The 21,569-nt window shown below is 43.3% G+C and overlaps 1 protein-coding gene and 1 pseudogene across 4 annotated transcripts in view; both read right to left on the reverse strand.

Moving 5' to 3' along the window:
• The window catches only part of LOC114317669 (arginine--tRNA ligase, chloroplastic/mitochondrial-like), a 53,350-nt gene that overhangs the window by 5,516 nt on the left and 26,265 nt on the right, over positions 1 to 21,569 (reverse strand). For all 4 annotated transcript variants that reach the window (XR_014366740.1, XR_014366741.1, XM_082925326.1 and 1 more), the window contains exons 6-12: positions 4,224 to 4,318; positions 4,021 to 4,096; positions 3,778 to 3,879; positions 3,449 to 3,664; positions 2,934 to 3,014; positions 2,593 to 2,676; positions 2,238 to 2,342 (exon numbers count right to left, since the gene is read on the reverse strand). Coding sequence is in view for 2 of the 4 variants with exons in the window: in XM_082925326.1 (XP_082781452.1) it covers positions 2,238 to 2,342; positions 2,593 to 2,676; positions 2,934 to 3,014; positions 3,449 to 3,664; positions 3,778 to 3,879; positions 4,021 to 4,096; positions 4,224 to 4,285 (726 nt within the window). In the remaining 2 variants the exon portion in view is untranslated. The remainder of the gene's footprint in view (positions 1 to 2,237; positions 2,343 to 2,592; positions 2,677 to 2,933; positions 3,015 to 3,448; positions 3,665 to 3,777; positions 3,880 to 4,020; positions 4,097 to 4,223; positions 4,319 to 21,569) is intronic.
• On the reverse strand, positions 5,064 to 20,179 carry LOC145824727 (fatty acid elongase 3-like pseudogene; annotated as a pseudogene).

Genomic DNA, 21,569 nt, shown 5'->3' on the forward strand with positions numbered 1-21,569 from the left:
CTCATATGAAATTCAAGGGCGGGCAAATCATGCCACCATCTGACACTCCCTACAACTTCACTTCCAAATAGGGTTTTAAATAGCATGTGTAACAATAATCAAATTCAGGAATAAGCATAATGTAAGACTTATGAGAGAGAGAGAGTTGCTATATATTACAAAAAGTCTTCACCCCCTCTGTGTTTCCCATGTGTCATGGTAAGTCCCACTATGTTTTAATATGGTGGATCCTACACATACACATTGCTTTTATTGCATGGAAAACATGGGAAGCAAGGTTCTGAAAAGCGGTTGCGGTCGCCGTAACGGTGGCGCGGTTGCGGTTGCGGGGTGTAAATGCCGTAGTGTAACGGTTGCGGTAACCGGAACCGTGAATTTTTTTATTTTTCGCACAATTTGAAAAAAACTTACCGATACGCATATTTTTTTCCATGATCATATTTATTGGGTTAAAAATAAATATTGATCAATTTTTGTAAATTTTTAAGTATGATCTAATATATTTCATATTTTTAAATCACTATAAATTGAATTTTTTACATTTTATTTTAATAATTAATGACTTTATATTATACAAAAAATCAATCACTAACTATTATATATAAGATAAACAATGACAAAAGTAAGAGAATAAATAAGAGCCTAAATATATATATATATATACACATATTTTAACCAAGCTAAATAGCTAATGACCACATTTATTATTATTATTATTTTCAAACAATATATAGATAGACATACACAAACAAAATGGTTGAGTGATAGCAGTTGAATAGAATAACATAGGTCTTACAGCTTAAACAAATCAATAACATGTTCTTCATCTTCCCTCTTCTCTTTCTATCTCTTGCTCCTCCATTTTCTCTTTATCTTCCCTCTTCTCTCTATCCCTCTTCCCCCATTTTCAGCTTTTTTTTGTGTGTTTTTTCGAAAGAAACAGTTTGGAACAGTTACGTAATGGGGCGTAACAAGTCGTTACGGCTGTTACGACACCGTTACGACCGCTACGGCAGCTGCTACGGCCGACACACCTGTGAATCTCAATCACACTGCAAAAGCGGCCGTAACGGGTGGCGGTAACCGCCAAAACCATTACGTAACGGCGTTACATAACGGTTGCGGCCGCTTTTTAAAACCTTGATGGGAAGTGAAATAAAATGGTGAAAAAAGAATTTGGTGATAAATAGCATTTCTCTATCAGAAAACATTAAATATATAGATATATGCCATTATAGTGCATTGTTTTGCTGAACACTTGACCTGTATCAGATGTGAAGCAGAAGAATTTCTCAATGTCAAAGACAATATCACTGGGCAAACACACAACTTTGACTTCATACTGATGAGACATTTTATGGTTAACATAACCACAAATCAGCATTAACCAACTTAGTCACTCTAGCCTGAACATGTTCTGATGCATTCCTCACTCGTTACACATCTACCATTCAAGAATGAGAATCCAATAATTATAAATATATATATATATATATATATGTATAACATTTTCCATAAACTTTCAATTTTACAATTGTTCAAAATCCATTGTAAAAGAATCATCGTCTACAACACCAAATGCCACCTCAAAACCATCACCTATCTATATCTTTACTTTTAATTTTCCTGATTGAAACTAGCATATAAAATACTAGTTCTATTGAATTGAGTAATTTGCTTGAGTCCAAAATAAAAAAGAATAAACAGTGATAAATTACATTTATGGGCCTCTGGCCTCCCATACTCTAAGCCTGTACCATACTAATGTCCTCATTGCATATGCAATAATGTAATTCAACTAAGATTCATAGTCTAGTCTTGCCACAGTTCTTGTGCCCACTAATTTAAAGTAATCTTTTAGTTATTACAGCTATACAAGAAGTAACTAAGATGACGAAATAACAATGTTTTGCCTTTGTAGAATTGTGATCTTAGATATCAAGCTACCATCAGTTCAAGTAGTCATACAAAATGGCCAACCTGACAACATCAGTCAAAATATAAAGTGACAATGACTTAAAGCAGATACATTTGAATCGGATGAAATATACAATTGGTGGGGCAGGGGGCTGTGAACCATAAACCAAGAATGTTCTATTTTCAGCATGCACGCTATAGATTGAAATCAAAAGTTGGGGTCTTTTTTACGTGGCTCCATGGCGCATAAAACAGGTGTGGAAAATACAATCAATGTTTGACATTGTCATTAGTTAGAAAGAAAAATATCAGTTAAGTACCTTCTCCTCTATCTTAATTCCTAGGCGTTGATAAACTCTTGGATATCCCCTTCGACTGATTTCACAGATTTGTGCCCATGCCTTTCGATACTTCTCTTCCCCACCCTGTGATACAAGTTATGCCATAGGAAATGAAACCAAATAAGATAAATGATGAAACATAATGAAACCTCGAGATAAAATCATTAACCAAATTTTCTTCCTAAACGAAGAAACAAAATTTATAGTTTATAAATTAGATTTCCTCCAAAATAGAAAATTGAAATTTACAGTTTTTAAGTTCTTTTACAAATGAGAAATTTAATTATTACAATCAACCTCACAAGTCTTTAAGGCATAAAGGTAAGTGATTCACCTGGAAACTGACCACCGCTTGTTGTGCCCTCTCCTTGAATCCAGGATCACCGTCAAGTCTTTGCTTTGATGCCTTATAGAATGCCTAATAACAGCATTCAAGTTAAACCAATAATACCCACTTTCACTGAATTTCATGATTCATTTCAATGAAAAAAAATTGAATCAAGGGCATAAGTTGCTCAAAGCAGCACAAGCAACTAGTTACTTGAATTATTTGCTAATCTAAGCAAGGGACTTTGTTGCTTGGATGTAGCATAAAAAATATTCAAGTGACATGAAGAAGTATTATGTCTGTACCAATTCAGGAAATGGACCTAATTTCCAAAATTTTTATCTCACCTCGAGATCTCCGATAGCTTGATCATTGACAACCTCCACGTTCGGAAATTTTTCGAAAAGAAATTCAATTAGCATACCAAACTGCAAAACATAAATAATATCTTTAAGACATAATAGGAAAGTAACAAAAAAATTATCGAAATAGACTTTCATAATTCAGACAGCAAAGAGGCCATAATATTATCACCTTCTAGAGCAGCAATAATCAACAAAAAATTTGAAAGAGCATAATTTTTCCACTTAATACAATTATACAAGAAGGGTCTGTTGGAGTTCCTTCTTCCACCACATATTAGGGAAGGAAAAGGCACCGAAGAACTTCAAACTACTGTTTCACCCAAGAAATTATTTTGATCCAAATGAAAAAGTTGACTCATAAAATAGGACAACCCATGACTGAAACCCCCATCAAAAAATAAATAATTTTAACAGAACTTATATAAAATTTCAAGATAAAAGAGAGAAAACAAACACACATACAGAATGCATGTGCTCACACACACACACACACTTACCTGTGTTCCCCAGTCACCAACATGGTTTCTCCAAAGAACCTCAACATTTGAAAACTCTAGCATACGGGCTAGAGTGTCTCTAATAATTGTAGATCTCAAGTGGCCGACACGCATTTCTTTAGCAATGTTGGGTGAGGAAAAGTCAACCACTGCCCTTTTGACTGTAAGTTTCGGCGACCATGTTTCAACACCATTTATTAGCATCTTTTGGATGCTCTGCAGTGGCAACAATATATTTTAGTAAACAAGACATTCACACTGAGTGAAGAAACCAAGATAGCTCATGATCCTACCATTCCTATCCATTGCTGTCAAAAATTAACTAATACCTTTGCTATCCAATCCTTTGATAACACAACATTCACAAACCTAGGTCCAGCTATACTACATTTGTCTACCATTTCTGATTTTGGTAGATTGTTCATAATGGCCTTAAAGAAGAAAAACGCACAAACTATCATTTAATAGTATCAATTCAATATTGAATATAAAAATCATAGCATTATTGATGAACTAAGTTATTAGAGACAGGAAGTACAACATAGAGAATATGGAGTGATCAATGTCAATACCTTTCCAATAGGTTGGGGACCTGTCAATTCGGAACCCTTGCCTTTTATTTTTGTCCATAAGCTCATGGCATTGTTGCTGCACCAAAAGAATTCCAAATTTAACAATTAAAAAAAAAAAAAAAGGCATACAAGAGTTTCCATTGCTATAAAAGCCCGAGAAATTTTAGAGGATTCAAGCATTCTATATCTTTTGCTGAAGTTACCTTGTGTAGTTGTATTGTATGCGCACACATCCATGTGTGAGAGTCTTCAATTCCTCTAACATGTCACATTTACTAGATATGTTACATGGACTTCTCTAAAAGCATGAAGTAGCTGTGTTAGACATGCAACACTTGGATAAGGTACATGTGTTCGACATGACTAACTGGACATGCCCCGAGCAAACATGCCAAGTACACATAAAACTCTATAGTGCAACTCATAAACTAATAAGGGGGCTTTTAGTTATGATTTAACTCAATATTCTATGGTTGCTATCCTGACTTGTAGAAACACTAACTAATAATCTAGGAAGTTCAAATTTTAATGTCTGAATGACTTTTTCAACAGCCAATGAATTTGATTAGCTTTCAAAAAATATACTATACTTACTCATATCAAATTGCTAATATTATTCTTAAAATAAAATACATACAACTAATTGAATTTTTTTTTTATTATATGTACCCTTCTTTTTTTTTCCTTTTTTGTTTGTTGAAAATTTGGTTGAAACTAAACACCATCAAGTCTGCTGAAGCTGAAATAAATAAACCAAACAATAAAAAACAAAAATTTCCCCAAAGATTGAACTAGCAACGAATTTGACTATGAATTCAGTAATCAATATGCACAAATTTTTAAAAGAATACTATGAACTAGCACTAGTTTTCTTTCTGGAAACAAGAAATCAAAAGAAAAATTACTAAGAATTATTGTATATAATCTGTCTATCTCCTAACAATTCATTTGTATAACATATATATACTGATAAAATTCGTCACTATATTATTACTCCTGAATCCAAAGTCTCAGGGTGAGAGAGAGAGAAAAGAAAAACCCACCACTCAAATATCCTTGTTTTTGGCCATGTCCGTGTCTACATCTCCATCTTTAATGGCATCAAAATCAGCAACCTTTCTCCTCCGAAGATGCATCTTGACATAGAAATTAAGAAACAGCGAGAGAATGGCAGCATTGAGAACCGAATTGAAGCCCCAAGCCCCAATTTGATTAAACTCACCTTTCCAAAAATGAAGCAAAAGCACACCCGCATGGCACAAAACATTACAACCGAGAAGAACAATCTGACAAGTGACCACAAAGGGGAAACAAGCACCGGGCAAACCAATGGCAATCCAAAATCTGTAGCCATAAACAAGAGAGTAAACAGAGGTGGCAATGAGAATGGCAAGAACTTGAAAAGATTGAGAGAATTCGAGCCAGAGGAAGGACATGAAGATGAGAATGGAGTGGTTGAAGAGGTGGAAGAAAGAGAGGTGGCGGCCGCGGAGGATGGAGAAGAAGGTGCAGAAAGTGTGGAGGAAGCGGGAGAGGTAGAAGAGCTACTAGAAGAAGACGCGGCCGGAAGGGCGGGTGCCGAGGGGGAAACAGAGGAAGAAATTGGAAAGGGGTTTTGGAGCTAGCCTAGAACCAGCGGGCGTCGCAGATCTCAGAGGTGGAGGAGAAGAGGAGGCCGGTGAGCTGTGGTGGCGATGTTCGACGGTGGAAGATCGATAGACACTGGTCGTGTGCGACACTGAGATGAGGGGCGGTGATGATTGATTCTCTGTGTGACACAGAGAGACAAAGGGAGAGCAAGAGAGAGAAAGAACCGTGTGAAGAAGTAATAGATTTGGGCAAAAATTTAGGCGCCAATATGAAATATTTCCCAATAAAATTTTGAACACATCTGCGACTAAATTTTAGTCGCTGAAGATAGGTTACCAAATATAAAAAATAAAAAATAAAAATTATTTGGCGACTAAAATAATTTTTTGTCGTTGAAAGTAAGTTTTTGGCGACTAAAACTTTAGTCGCCAAAGAGGTATTTTCCATTCGGCGACTAAATATTTTAGTAGCCAAAAATAAATATACCGCGACTAAATTTAAATTTGTCACCGAAAGTAAGTTTTAACTTTAGTTGCCAAAGGGAAAAAATAATTTTTTTATTTTCCATTCGGCAACTAAATATTTTAGTAGCCAAAAGTCAATATACGGCGACTATTTTTTTTTTTTTGTCGCTGAAAGTAAGTTTTTGGCGACTAAAACTTTAGTCACCAAAGAGAAAAAATAATTTTTTTATTTCCCATTCGGCGACTAATATTTTAGTAGTCAAAAGTCAATATACAACGACTAAGTTTTTTTTTTGTTGCCAATTCTGGCATTTTTAGCAACTAAAATCCGACACTGGCCATCAAAGCCTTTTTAAGAAAGCTGTAGAACTCTCTCGTCTCCACATCGCCGGCGTCGCTTTCTCTCCCGTCAGCACTACTTCCGATTTGGCCGCGGTGCTTTGCAAATTGAATTGGCATCCTGGATGTTTCGAAGTTTAACTTGTCGGATCTTAAACAATATGCGAGTAATTTGGAGAAATAGCAGTCCTATTTATTGATGTCTCTTGAAAAGATGAAGAGTAAGAGAGACAAACTTGTATCTCAGCTCTCCGAAAGCGAGCTATGCTCCTTCCTCATGCTTCAATGCGTAATATTAGAGTACATAATATTTTAATTATTAAAGTATTTGTAATGAGTGAAATATTGTTATATATTTTCATGTATGTTGGAACGTTATATTGGAGGACTTTTTAATACAATATTATTTTATAAAAATTAGTTTGCTCGCGTTTAAAATATGTACAATTTTATTTTTATATATATTTTATAAAAATTAGTTTGCTTGCATTTAAACCAACATCAGCAACAAGCATTCCAACAGAAAACCAACAGCCAACCAGCAACTGACCAACAACACAAGTGCACTAGAAAACCAATTGTAGTAGCCCAAGTTTACAATGGTTGTGATAGATTTAGTGTGTGTTGTTGGAGAGAAGGAAAGAGAGATTTTCAAAAGAGACTATATAAGAGAGAGTTGTCACCATCTCCTCCCTACTCCAGGTTTTGCTCCCACTGTGAAATGTGGTGGTGTTGCCAATGAAGAAGGAACGGGAGGAAGATGGAAGAAAACAGTCGAAGATAAGGGGGTGTTTGCTTGTTATGCTAATATTAATGTGGCTTGTTTGGTTGCAAGGATAGATTCAGTTTTTTTTTTGGGTCAAAGATAGAATGTTAGTATGTTAGTAAAATTAGATTGAAGTTAGGAGTGAAGAAAGTCGTAGGAATGTGATGCTTGGGAAAAAGGGAGCTGCTACACCTGTGGAAAACTCAGCCATGATTGCATCAAATGCAAGTGCAAACAAGGTTTTTAAAACCATGGAAGAATGAAAAATCTTGAGTATGGTGTGATTATTGCAATAAACCACACCATACTAGAGAAAACTGTTAGAAGAGTTAGGCTTGCTGATGGCAATTTCTCACCCATTGTAGGAAAAGTTCAAATAAAAATTTTAGAAAATATTACTCTTCACTCTGTCCTTCATGTTCCTAAATTGGCCTGCAAGTTGTTGTCTGTCAGTAAATTATCCAAAATCTCTCACTGTCGTATTGTTTTCTTTGACTCTCATTGTGAATTTCAGGACCGAAACTTGGGGAGGTTGATTGGCAGTGCTAGAATGGTCAATGGTCTTTACTACTTTGATGATGACATATCCAGCAATAAAACAACTCAAGGCTATGGTTGTAGTATGAGTTCACTTTCGGCTCGCGAGCAAAGAATGCTTTGGCATTTTAGACTAGGACATCCTAGTTTTTCATATCTTAAACATTTGTTTTCTAACTTGTTTAAAAATTTGGATTGTTCGTCTTTTCAATGTGAAAGTTGTTATTTATCTAAAAGTCATCGAACTACTTATCTTACAAAACCCTACCGTGCCTCTAAACCATTCTACTTAATTCATAGTGATGTGGGGTTTCTCCGAGGTTACCACCATGACTGGTGTAAAGTGGTTTGTAACTTTTATAGATGATCACACTCGGCTTTGCTAGGTTTATTTGATGAAAGACAAATCTAAAGTAAAAAGCGTGTTTCAAGATTTTTACAAAATGGTTGGCAATCAATTTCATTCAAAAATTAGTATTTTTTGAGCTGATAATGAAAAAGAGTACTTCAATGAATATCTAGGGAATTTTTTAAGGGAAAAAGGTATTTTTCATCAATCTATATGTCGTGACACTCCTCAACAAAATGGTATTGCCGAAAGAAAAAAAAAAGCATTTACTGGAAGTAGCCCGAGCTATAATGTTCTCTATGTATGTTCCCAAATATCTATGGGGAGATGCCATTTTGACAGCCTCTTATTTAATTAAAAAAATGCCTACCCAGGTTTTGCAATATGTCACACCCCTAGAATATTTCAAAAAAACCTTTCTTGAATGCAGAATTAATTCAGATTTGCGTTTAAAAATTTTTTGCTATACTATTTTCGTTCACACACTTGATCATAGAGCAGAAAAATGTGTTTTCATCGGGTATGCTCCAAACAAAAGAGGCTACAAGTGCTATAATCCTCAAACAGAAAACATTCGGGCGATTATGGATGTCTCCTTTCTTGAAACTCAACCTGGCCTGTTTTCAACTGTTCTGTTGGATTATATCGGCTTTCCATCCCTTAGCATCTTGCTCTATATGTTCTTCGGCTAACACTGCTGGTGTTGTTCTTTTCTCCATGACGATGGCTATACTATCATCCGGTATATCCACCTTTTGCCCCCAGTGTAGCCAAGGCATCGGGGAAACGGTTGTGTGTTCGAGGGGTATGTTGGATTTGGACATCATCAAATTAAGTGAGCAACCCTTGAACCACGGTGTGATATGGGCCCAACAGAGGCTCCTTTTTGTGGGCAGCGATTAAACCCAGTATCAACGCCCTAAATTTTCAACTTGCAGAAGCCTTTCTTTTGGGCAGCGATTAAACCCAGTATCAACGCCTCATATTCAGCCTCATTGTTTGAACATTCAAAATCAAGCTTATATGATAGATGAAACTTCTCTCCTTCTTCACTGTGCCAGCTCTGCCTTTCCCACCTCCCGAAGCTCCATCAAATTTTAAGTCCCAATAAGCCTCAACTGCAGCCGCTGAGACATGGACCTCACCTGGTAAAGATACCTCTGCAGGTTCATGTTCACCAGATGGGAATTGGGCCAGTAAGTCTGCAAGTGCTTGGCTCTTAATAGCCTTGGGATTAACACAAGTGATGTTATATTCTGCTAGAGCCAAAAGCCATCTTCCCATTCTTCCAGTCAGAGCGGGTTTGCCAAGCAAGTAGCGGACCGGATCACTCCGGAGTCATAACATGGATAGGGTGTGCCAAAAAAATAGTGGCGCAACTTCCGCGCTGTGAAGATTAAGGCTAAACAATGCCTCTCAATTGGGGTATATCGCGACTCGACACCACGATTGATTTCAGCAGTGTCCCAAAGGAAAAGGTTATCTCAGCAAGGGCTGGAATGAACCTGAGGTATGACACTTCGCCTAGGAATTTCTTCAAAGCCTTTTGAGAGTGTGGCGGTGACATCTCCATGATTGATTTAATCTTATCCCCATCTACTTTAATCCCCCGCCGGTGTACAAAAAAGCTAAGGAACTTGCTGGCAGTAACTCCGAAGGCACACTTGAGAGGGTTCATCTTTAGGCAGAATTTGCGGCACCGTTGAAAAACTTTTTCCAAGTCACAGAGGTGTCGGTTTGCCTCGGTAGACTTGACCACCAGATCATCCACATATACTTCCACTTCATGATGCAACATATCATGGAACATTGCAGCCATAGCCCGTTGGTAGGCTGCCCCCGCGTTTTTCAAACAGAATGGTATCACCGTATAGAAAAAATTTCCCAAGGGTGTTCTAAATGCCGTTTTTTCTACATCTTCTGATGCCATTTTGATCTGCTTATAACCACTGAATCCATCCATAAAGGAGAACATCTTATGGCCCGCAGTAGAATCGACAAGTGTGTTAACATGGGGCAATGGAAACTCATCTTTCGGGCAGGCCTCATTCATTCAGGACGGGAAAGTCCACACAGACCCTAATCTGGACGTTCTTCTTCTCCACAGGCACAATATTTGCTAACCAAGTTAGGTACTGTATAGGCTCAATAAACTTGGCCCTCGGCAACTTTTCTACCTCTTCCTTAATCTTTGCCTCAAGGTCAAGGTGATACTTTCGAGCATGCTGCTTTATTGGCTTAGAGTTGGGAAAAGTATCCAGGTGATGGGTGACAAGAGATGGGTCAAGACCAGGCATCTCATCGTATGTCCAAGCAAAGACGTCACTGTACCGCTTTAGTAGTGTTATCAATTCTGCCTTAGCTGTTGGAGCCATTGTGTCGCTGATGAACACAGGGCTTGCTCTACCCTGGTAAGTCGCTGAGGTTGACCTCAGCAAGTACCTCCTGCTGCGGTTTGGGTCTATCTTGCACGCATTCAGGGACGGGCTCAGGCATCTCCACCAACTCTTCTTGGGACTCGTCATCGTCACATTTATTTGTCTCGGGCCATCCTCCCAAGGTATGATGCCTGGCCTCCACGACCTGTCATAGGTAGTAAATTGTCTTACTCCCTTCCGCACCTCAACAATCTTGGGCGGAGGACTTGTGGACTTGCTGCTCCTCTTCTGCCCACTACTTTCTGGAGCAAACCTTGCATCCCAAATGCCTTCCCATTTTGGCAATTTTACTCCTACAACTTTACCGGTCCTTGGAGTTTCACCCGTTGACAACTCAGTAAAGAACACTGCATCCGAATAGTGTGCCTCCTATGGCTGTTCAAATGCATTTATATGGTTACTGTGCGCTTTTCCAACTTTGCCTTCACGCATTGGTGATAACTCGACAGGATAACTCCATATCGGTGCGTCCAAGCTATGCCAAGTATCATGTGGCAATTTGTGTCCGCTTCAATCACATGAAACTTGGTTGCAGAACGGATCTCACCAACTGCTAAGTCCACGACCACATGGCCCTTGGTATGTTTTTTCTCGCCGCCAAAACCCGTCACAGTGATGGGTTGGCGAACCATCCTGGACTTTGGGACACCAGCCTTTGCAAAGGTGTTAGTAGTGATGATGTTTATGGACGCCCCCGCCATCAAGGAAAGCACGCTTGAACTCTACATCATTGATGTATGCTGTGACAAAAAGAGGACGATTATGGAGAAATGGGTATCCTCTGTCTGCCTCTAAAAAAGTAATGGCCCCATAAGCTTCCTGGATGCGCCGAGGCGCATACTCCTTAGCCTCAGCAACTTCACCATGGTACACTTCAAAGATATTAATGAGGGCTTTTGTTGCTTCTAACCTGGCGGTTTGGCTCAGCCCCAATTGGTCAAAAAAGGCGCGAAACTTAACAGAGTTTTGCAAGGCCTGGGCATTAGCATCCTCTGCGAATTTTGCCTCTGCAGGTACACTGTCTCAGGGAGCTGGCCGGTTGCAATTTCTTCTAACTCATCATAGTAAGACGCCATATGCACTTGATCACGCACAGGCCCGAGATAGCCAATCATATATGTACATTTTTCCCCTTCCCCTTGTGGTTAGGATAAGGGTCCTTCCGCACATCACGGTTGCCGGCATCTTTGAACTTCAGCTCATTTGCGTCAACTTTCTTCTTGAAGATATTTTTCAAAGTCCAACAGTCCCTAGTAGGGTGCATAGTTATCAGAATCCCGATCCGGATCTTATGATCCTACAATCTTACGATCTATTTAAGTACAATCGATCCGGATCGTGTAAAAAACTCCTTATAGGTAGGATCTTTCGATCCTGGTAGTGGGATCTTATAGGATCGTAGAATCCCGATCCGAATCCGATCCAATTTACAAGCCTTATTTTGTATTGTATGACATTTTTTATTGTAAATTTTATGTTTGTTGTCTAAATACCAATTTATGTGGTCAAAATAAATAATAAAAATTAAGTAGTATTGAATCAAATAGACTAAGAAAAACAAACTAGAAAATAAACATTCAAATATTGTGATAATTTAAAAAAATTAAATAGTCGGAAAAACAAACTTAGCTTTAGCAGAGTCTAAGAAGGGTAAGATGATTGCAATTTTATCCTAATTTTTGGAAAGATTATTTTTGTGACTTGAATCCGCTCCACCAGGGATGCTAACGACAAACCTTATCATTCGGTTAAGTTATTCTTTTGAGTTTTTAATATATTTTCATATCCAACTTTGTTAAATATTTTTTCTTCACTTTTTATGCATTATTGTAGATTGTAAAGTATTTTGTTATAGAATTCTTCTTCTTCTTCACTTTCTTTTTTGATGAAATACAATACTTTTGCCATCGAGTTGTCTATTGTATAATATTATATGTACATTTTACATATAGTATTATATTTTTCATAATATCTTCACTTTTTTTTAATAGAATATAGGCTCATTTCGTGTATACTTTATAAGAAATATTTATTTAAATTAAATTATTATGTAATCTGTCCTTTTCGGTAGGATCTTACGATCCTCGATCCGATTCTATAAACACCTCCAACGATCCAACGTAGGATCTCGATTTTAACAACCTTGGTAGGGTGTCTAGTGGTTCTGTGCTAGACACAATAATCCGGGCTTTCTTTGTCCTTCTTGGTTGGAGGGACATCAACTGGAGGCAAGTTAAGTTCATCATCAGTTACCCATTCTTTAACCAGAGACTTAACATTCTCAAGGCTGCAAGGACATGGATTTCTGTCCTCATAACTCTCTTTTCCGAGAGGACGTCGCCTCCCCTTGCGAGCGCCTCCCTCCTGCAGAGGTTACCGCAGCAACTCTGCTACTGCGAGGGTAGCGGTGGCTGTCACGAGATCTGTGCAAGGGACCAGTGGTACTGAGGATCCTAGCTGCCTCAATCAAAGCTGAAATTGTAGGCAGATTATGATTCACCAAGAAAATTTTGTAGTCACGTATGGCACCCTCCACACATATGCTGACTAAATGGGCCTCATCCATTGGATCATGATAGTCAATAGCCTTATCTCGGAACCGCTTAACATAGTAGAGTATATCTTCGCCCTCCTTTTGGACATCTCGCCCAAGGGTGAGGGTTGTAACTTTCGCTTTGACTTGGAAGAACTTCGTGTGGAACTTGTTCACCATCTCCTCCCAACTCTTGATCGAGTTGGGAGCCAAGTTCACATACCAGTTGCAAGCCCTTTCAGTAAGTGGACTTGGAGAACTCCCGAAGGCGCAGAGAGTGGTCACTGCCATGGACACCAAGAGTTTCAATGAACCTCACCACCTGTTCTATGGCATTGCCTTGTTTGCCATCAAACTTAATAAACATGAGTATGGGGCCCTCACATCTAAGTCGTGGAGAGATGGGAGTTGCTTCTTGCTACGCTCTTGCTCGAGCATAGCTTGTACATCGGCTAGAGTAAAAAAGTGAGTGGGTTGGAATGGTCCAGTCTGCTCCTGGGTAGCTGAACCAACGGCCGCACCGTTCGCCTGAAGTACCACCGGAGGCACCTGGATCGGAGCTCGAACCTCAGGGAATAGGTTAGGCACTGGGTTTGGGACTGCTACGGGCGAAGGTGCTTGCGCTGGAGCTGGTCGAGAAGCCATGGCCATAACAGCCTCAGTGAGAGTTTGCAAAGCTGCCAGGATCTCCCTCTGCGTATCCTGGAGTGACTGAACTGCCTCAATCACAACACTATGGTCACGGTCCTCCGCATGTGCTGTTCCGCCATTTGAAGAGCCTTGCTGAACTTCATCCTCTGCCATTTTTTTCCAGTGAGGTGTGTAAACCACTGCGGGTATGAACCATCAACAAAGCAGTGTCCCCAGCAGAGTCGCCAGAAATGTAAGGGGGTTCGAGGTCAGAGAAGGTGATTAGAGAGGCAAAACTATGCTAATGGTCCAAGAATGGTGGAAGTGGCTTGAGAATGAGCAGCAGCAACTGTCTAGAAGTTGAAGAGTGTGCAGCTGGGTGAGGGTTAAACAAGTAGCTCAAGAAAAAATGCATGGCAGTGCCAAAATGGGCAACATCTCCCCCAAATCTCCAAAATTCCTCTTCTTGAACCTTGGGAAATAGATCCTATTTATATAGGCTTTTCCTTAGCACCAAGAGGACACCAAGTGGCCAAATAGAGAGAGGACATGTGTCCTAGATGATCACATGGAATATTCTGCCTTGAGCCACCAGGCTGAAGGTGCCACGTGTCCTTCTACATGTACTGTATACTATCTGTTTGTGTCCACAATTACATTTTTGAGCCTCTGCAAGTGTAGTTGCGACGAGAGTGTTTGGCGCTGAAACTCCCCCTTGAGCCTCAGCAAGTGCAGTTGCGACAGGAGCGTTTACCGCCGCACTTGCCTTCTCAGCTAGAACCTCAGAAAGTGCACTTGCAGCGATAAACCTTGCTACCGCACTTGCCTTCTCAATTCTACTTGGCCACTGCATGCATTCTCAGGACTCCATCAGTCTGCTATCGACTATGTTCGTGCTCACTGCAGCGAAGCCTTCACCCTTAATCACCTAACCACAAACTCTCCAGCTTCCTAGGGCAAAAGCCATATCCAAGCCTGCTATCAGCCGTGCTATGCCTTAGTACCAAGCCCAAAGGGCTTCCTTAGTCCTGCCCGTGCCACTAAGGCAGGTCTATGACCTGGGTAATGGAAAGGGAGTCCCTTATGATCTGGCTACCCTGCTTCCATCATCGCGGGATCACCACAGTAAACTGGTACCCTGGGCCTGCCATCAGCTCCAACCAGTAAGTCTTGAGGCCTGCTATCAGGGCCAAGTTAAATGAATTTTGGGGCCTGCTATCAGCCTTGGGCTAGTAATGCCTTGGGGCCTGCTATTAGCGCCAGGCATTACCCTCTTCTTGCAGAGGGAAAGCTTTTCCCAGAGGTTGCTATCACCTTGGCAGGATGTTCCCTCCACAACTTGGTTGCGGCGGTAATAGTAGCTGCAGTAGTCATTTCCCGTGGCAGGTTCAAATGGCATAACCGACAATATTGGAGATGGCGGCGCTGATAAAGTGCCTATGCAACTTAGACGCCTCTGCAATTTAGTTGCTTCGGTTCTCTCCTTCCCTCAGTAACTCCAGGTGGCGACGGAACCGAGAATACTTGGAATGGCGGCGCTAAGACAAAGTGCCTCCGCAACTTGGTCGTCGTAACTGTCGCCTTTGCAACTTAAGTTCTTCGGCTTTCTCTTTCCCTCGTCAACTTTGGATGGCGGCGGAGCCGAAGATATTAGGAATGGCGACGCTGAGGCAAAGTACCTCGGCAAATTCACCGCTGCATGTATTCCCTCTGAAACTTGACCGTCGCATGTGTTCCTGCTACAACTTGACTCGGTCGTTTTCCTTCGTGGAGCCTGTTTGGAACCTTGGCGGGTCGGACCTACTACGGCCCACTGTTGGCCCACTTCCCTTGGACTTTAGCCCATGCGCCCTTTTCATTCCTGGTCGCCACTTTGGGGCGACCTCAGTACTTAGGCCCACACTTAATTTGGGGTTTAATTTCTGACCCTCTACATTCGTCCCCTGCCCCAGTGAGGGACACATTCCTGGTTTCCCGTGCGTGCATGACGCCAGCAAGTAACCCAAGGGTTGTGTCGGATGGGTCAGAAGTTGTGTCAGCTCTTAAAAGGATTACCCTCTTGACTGACGGGTCATAATGGCCCTTGGGTCCACTGCTCCCCCACTTCCGCCCAAACACACTTTCTGTCTCCTTGTCTTATTCTCTTCCTTGTCCCCACCTTCCAAAGTCTTCTTTACATTTCTTTATACTTCCTTATGGCCAGCACAAGGTTTCTACCCGACAGGGCTGACCCACCCCTTACTGAGTGGAGGAGGGCCTCATACTTCGGAGGGCTAGCTGACCCTTTCTGGAAGGCCATTGACCCCTTCGTTCCTGATGCCCTTCCTATGGAGGAGCCTCTGTTTCCTTTTGGTGAGACAGCTTTGGACGATGCTAACATGGTGAACCCAGTCTTTGTGCTACGGTTTCACGTGGAGCGTGGTGACTTTCCCCATTCATACATCTACTATCGCACTCACTTGGGCCCTCCAACAGGCCGGTCCATCTGGGTTGATGACATCATTGCAGATTTCGAGCAGCGATTGCGGGATGTTCGTCTCTACAATGTCGTTTCGATTTCGAGGGAGTTATCAGTGCGCAAAGTACAAACCAACACTGATATGGTTGTCTTCCGCTGGAGCCGCGACACTCACACTTTTTCTTTGGCATGGGTGGAGATAACTCTAACCCTCCAAGATGTTGCCGTCCTTCTGTGCTTGAGCACTCGTAGAGATCACCCCTTCGATCCAGCGTCCCTGACTCCTGCACAACAAGTTTCTGTCACTGCCCTTCAAGGAGCCTTTCGAGAGGAGCGAAAGTATTGCTCTTGATCTGATCTTAGGACCAGAGAACTACTCCAGGAGAGGCCCAAGAGGGACAAAAGCACTTATCTTTCTGGCTTAAGCATTTCACCAAGGGCCTGCAACCAGTTGTGGGCGACATCACAGAGGAGAGTCACAACTCCGTAGTTGGGCCGGGCTACCGCGGCGACTTGTACTTGGCCGCCTTCGTCAGTTACTTCATTTTTTTTTTTTGTTCTCCCCAGCAACCTTGCTGAGAGTATTAACCCTTTAGTGTTCCCTTTGGCTGTCAAACTTTGCAACGGCAGCCAGATCCCTCTGGCCCCCCTCTTCTTGGGGAACTTATACTTCCGCCTTGATCTCATCCATTCGGGGATGAAGCGATCCATGGGCCCGCTATGATGTGTGGAGCTTTCTACACACTCAGTTCCTGACCGCTTGCTTCTATGAGAGATTCCCTGCCACGGGCCCCGTCCCTAAAGAACATGAGCCTTTCTTCACAGACGAAGTCCTTAATGCAGAGGGTCGTCCTGTTCTAGATGCAAATGGTCGACCTGTCACGAGACAAGTGCGCCACTCCCTCCCTCGCATCTCTCAGTGGTCTTCTCTTCGCACCAACAGACCCTTTGTAGATTATGTAGACCGTATGGAAGAGTGTACTCCGCCCTTTCACTCAGCTTCTTCCAGGCATTTCTGTGGTTCCATTCCCTTTTTCCGAGGCTCGCCATGTTGATTTCTCCCTCGACAGTGTCCAGGCCAACTCCCTTCTTATTGCTGCCATGACACGCCCCCGATTTCTACCCGTGTAGAACGAAAAGGGCATGTCCAGCGTCATCTATCGACCGGACAGGGTCCCTAAGCAGTTCGACATGGATCATAGCGTCCCACATGCCCCTTCGCTTCAGACTGATTACCACCAGAGCTTTTAGCAGTTTGCCCGCGATTATACCGCTTTACTTGTGGAGGGCTTAGGCTTCATGGAGCTTCCCTCACTTGGAAGAGAGGGCGCCTTTACACCCAGTAAAAGGTTGTTCTGGCACCGCAACCTCAATTCTTTCTTCAACTTTTGCAACAGTGCTCCCGTAGTCCCTGCGATGGAACCCATCCCGCAACCTGACTTATCTTTTCGTCTACCCTCTGGCCGAGGGAAACAGATCAGTATATTCGGTCGCTTCAAGCCTCTATCCCTGCCTACCATGGAAAAGCCTCACCCGTCTGGGGCAAATTGCTCTCCTTCAAGTCGGCACAACAGTTACGGTCAACCCGCTCCAGACTAAGGGCAGCCCAAGAGGCAGCGGCATCTGTTGCCGAGGCACGTGCTTCACCAAGTAGGAAGAGACTTCGAAAGGTACCCATACTTAGAAAAAATTTTGCATTGCTTCCTTGGACTTCTTACATTTACTTTGGTAATCACATAACCTTGTCTCTTTTCAGGGCCCACCGACCGTACCACCGGCCCCGGAGGTTCTTCTACTGCCATCGGAATTTCCTCAGATTCAGACGACGACAACGACCTTCCCATTGCTACAAGGGTCACAAGGCTCAGGACCCGCAGGGCAGTACCTCCAGAAGTTGAAGAAGAACCAACTGCTGGGGCTGCACCAACTACTGAGGCTGAACAAGTTGTGGAGGCTGCAGAAAATGAAGTTCCCCCGGCTGTAGAAATTGTTACGGGCGGCCTAGTTGCTGAGGGTGCAGAGCCTTCAAACCCCGCTGATTCTGTGCACTCCGACCGTTCCTCTGTCGGCGGAGATGATTTTTTCCGTGAGATCCCAAGGGAAGATCGCGGCATGAGAGAGCCGCTGGAAGTTGCACCACCTCCCTTTGAAGCTGCATCTGGTGGTTCCATCCAGTCCACTGAGTCTCCATTGGTTCAGCAGACCCCACTTCCGAAACGCCCAAGTGGCTGAGGAGAGTGCAAGTGTAGCGGCTGCTTCCACTGTTCCTGCTGTGACCCCTCTAAATTTGGACCGACTTACAGAGGTAACTGTCAATTTAGCAACCCGCACTGTTACTGCGGTCGCTGGGACCTCTGACCCAATTGCTTCGGCAACCTCTCAACAGCTAGCAGACTTGTACCCCACTCATTTTCCGAAAGTGCCAATAGGCCTTGGCGTATCCCAAGATTTTTATACTGGGATGGATACCATTGCTATTCCAGATCTGAACGTTGGAGACCACCAGATGGATAACATCTTTTCGGAGCGACATGACGGTACAGGCAGCTTCAGTCTTTCCCGCGAGGCTAGTTCACCCGGTCGCCAATGCTGCATCTACCCATTCCAATGCTGTTGGGCAATCATCTTCAGGGGAAGTGTGTCATCCTCAGACCTTTGGTAGCTCTACCAGTCTCCGTCCAGTGATTGAAGCTGGCGGGGGTGTGAGGGAGTCCCCTCAGCCCTCAGTGAAAGTTTCTTTTCTAAGTTACTGGGTCTCCTCCGTAACTGCTTCCACTCTTGCCCCGCATCAAGGCGCTGCACCTCGGCACCTTTACTGCTCTTAACGTTCCTGGATCTATGGTGCAAACAGCACTGCTGGAGTCACTTGCCAACTTCATTCGCGACCTTGCTACTAAGAAGATTCTGACAACCCCTAGCAAGTTCGTGGAAAGTGCCGAGGCAAACTAGAGCGACTTTGAGAGGAACGGTTTGGACCTATCGTGGATAAGGGATAGGCTTCAGGCAGTTGTTGGTTTCCTCGAGTATGCAGACAACGTGGCGATGATACGGCCAGTTCTGAACTCATCATCTACTCGTCAACTTGTAGTACCTGCTGCGGCTTGCCTCAGCAACTTTGTAAGGGCCTTCCCATCTTGGTGAGAACTTGGGAACTGGTTGCCCCTACATGATTGCGTCCACTGTCTTCCATACCAAGTCCCTTGCGAGGGGCTCCCTCCTGCAGAGGTTACCGCAGCAACTCTGTTACTACGAGGGTATTGGACTTGGAGAACTCCCAAAGGCGCAAAGAGTGGTCACTACCATGGAAATCAAGAGTTTTAATGAACCTCACCACTGGTTCTATGGCATTGCCTTGTTTCCCATCAAACTTAATAAACTTGGGCACTATATACCCAGTTGGGTATGGCATGGCCAATATCTCCGGAGAGTATGGGGCGTTCACATCTGTGTCGAGGAGAGATGGGAGTTGCTTCTTACTACGCTCTTGCTTGAGCATAGCTTTTACATCGGCTAGAGTAACAAAGTGAGTGAGCTGGAATTGTCTAGTCTGCTCCTGGGTAGCTGAACCAGCGGCCGCACTGTTCGCTTGAAGCACTGCCAAAGGCACCTGAATCGGAGCCCGAACCTCAGGGAACAGGTTAGGCACTGGATTTGGGACTGTTACGGGCGGAGGTGCTTGCGCTGGAGCTGGTCGACAAGCCATGGCCATAACAGCCTCAGTGAGAGTTTGCAAAGCTGCCAGGATCTCCCACTGCGTATCCTGGACTGACTGAACTGCCTCAATCACAACACTGTAGTGACGGTCCTTCGCATGTGTTGCTCCGCCATTTGAAGAGCCTTGCTGAACTTCATCCGCTGCTATTTTTTTCCAGTGAGGTGTGTAAACCACTGCGGGTATGACCCATCAACAAAGCAGCCTTCCCAGCGGAGTCACCAGAAATATAAGGGGGTTCGAGTTCAGAGAAGGTGATTAAAGAGGCAAAACTATGCTAATGGTCCAAGAATGGTGGAAGTGGCTTGAGAATGAGCAGCAACAACTGTCTGGAAGTTGGGGAGTGTGCAGCTGGGTGAGGGTGAAGCAAGTAGCTCAAGAAGAAATGTATGACAGTGCCAAAATGGGCAGCATCTCACCCAAACCCCCAAAATTCCTCTTGCTGAACCATGGAAAATGGGTCCTATTTATATAGGATTTTCCTCTGCATCAAGAGGACAATAAGTGGCCAAATAGACAGAGGACATGTGTCCTAGAGGATCACATGGAATATTCTGCCTTGAGCAATCAGGCTGAAGGTGCCACGTGTCCTTCTGCATGTACTGTGTACTATATATTTGCCTCCGCAACTACCTTTTTGAGCCTCAGCAAGTGCAGTTGCGACGGGAGCGTTTGCCGCTGCACTTGCCTTCTCAACTCGAACCTCAGCAAGTTCAGTTGCAACGGTAAACTTGGCTACTGTACTTGCCTTCTCAATTCTACTTGGCCACTACATGCATTCTCAAGACTCCATTAGTCTGCTATCGACAATGTTCGTGCTCACTGCAGCAAAGCCTTTACCCTTAGCCACCTAACCACAAACTCCTCAGCTTTCCCAGGCGTAGGCCATAGCCAAGCCTGCTATCAGCCGTGCTGTGCCTTAGTACCAAGCCCAAGGGGCTTCCGTAGTGCTGCCTGTGCTACTAAGGCAGGTCTATGCTCTGGGTAAAGGAAAGGGAGTCCCTTATGCTAGGGCTACCCTGCTTCTATCTTCGCGGGATCGTCGCGGTAAACTGGTACCCTGGGCCTGCTATCAGCTCCAACCAATAAGTCCTAGGGCCTGCTATCAGCCCTGGGCTAGTAATGCCTTAAGGCCTGCTATCAGCGCCAGGCATTACCCTCTCCTTGAAAAGGGGAAGCTTTTCCCAGAGGTTGCTATCACCTTGCCGGGATGTTCACTTCGCATGTTGGTTGCGGCGGCAGTCATTTCCTGTGGCAAGTTCAAATGGCATGACCGACAATATTGGAGATGGCGGCGCCGACAAAGTGCCTTTACAACTTGGGCGCCTCTGCAACTTAGTTGCTTCGGTTCTCTTCTCCCTCAGCAACTCCAGGTGGCGACGGAACCGAGAATACTTGGAATGGCGACGCTAAGACAAAGTGCCTCCGCAACTTGGTCGTCGCAACTGTCGCCTCTGTAACTTAGTTGCTTCGGCTTTCTCTTTCCTTCATCAACTTTGGATGGCGGCAGAGCCGAAGATATTAGAAATGGCGACACTGAGGCAAAGTACCTCGGCAACTTCCCCGCTGCATGTATTCCCTCTGCAACTTGACCGTCGCATGTGTTCCCGCTGCAACTTGGCTTCGTCATTTTCCTTCGTGGAGTCTGTTTGGACCCTTGGCGAGTCAGACCTACTCCGGCCCACTGTTGGCCCACTTCCCTTGGACTTTAGCCCATGCTCATTTTTCATTCC

Source organism: Camellia sinensis, chromosome 4, assembly GCF_055761805.1.
Source record: "Camellia sinensis isolate YWXY chromosome 4, ASM5576180v1, whole genome shotgun sequence".
In the NCBI taxonomy this organism is placed as follows: domain Eukaryota; kingdom Viridiplantae; phylum Streptophyta; class Magnoliopsida; order Ericales; family Theaceae; genus Camellia; species Camellia sinensis.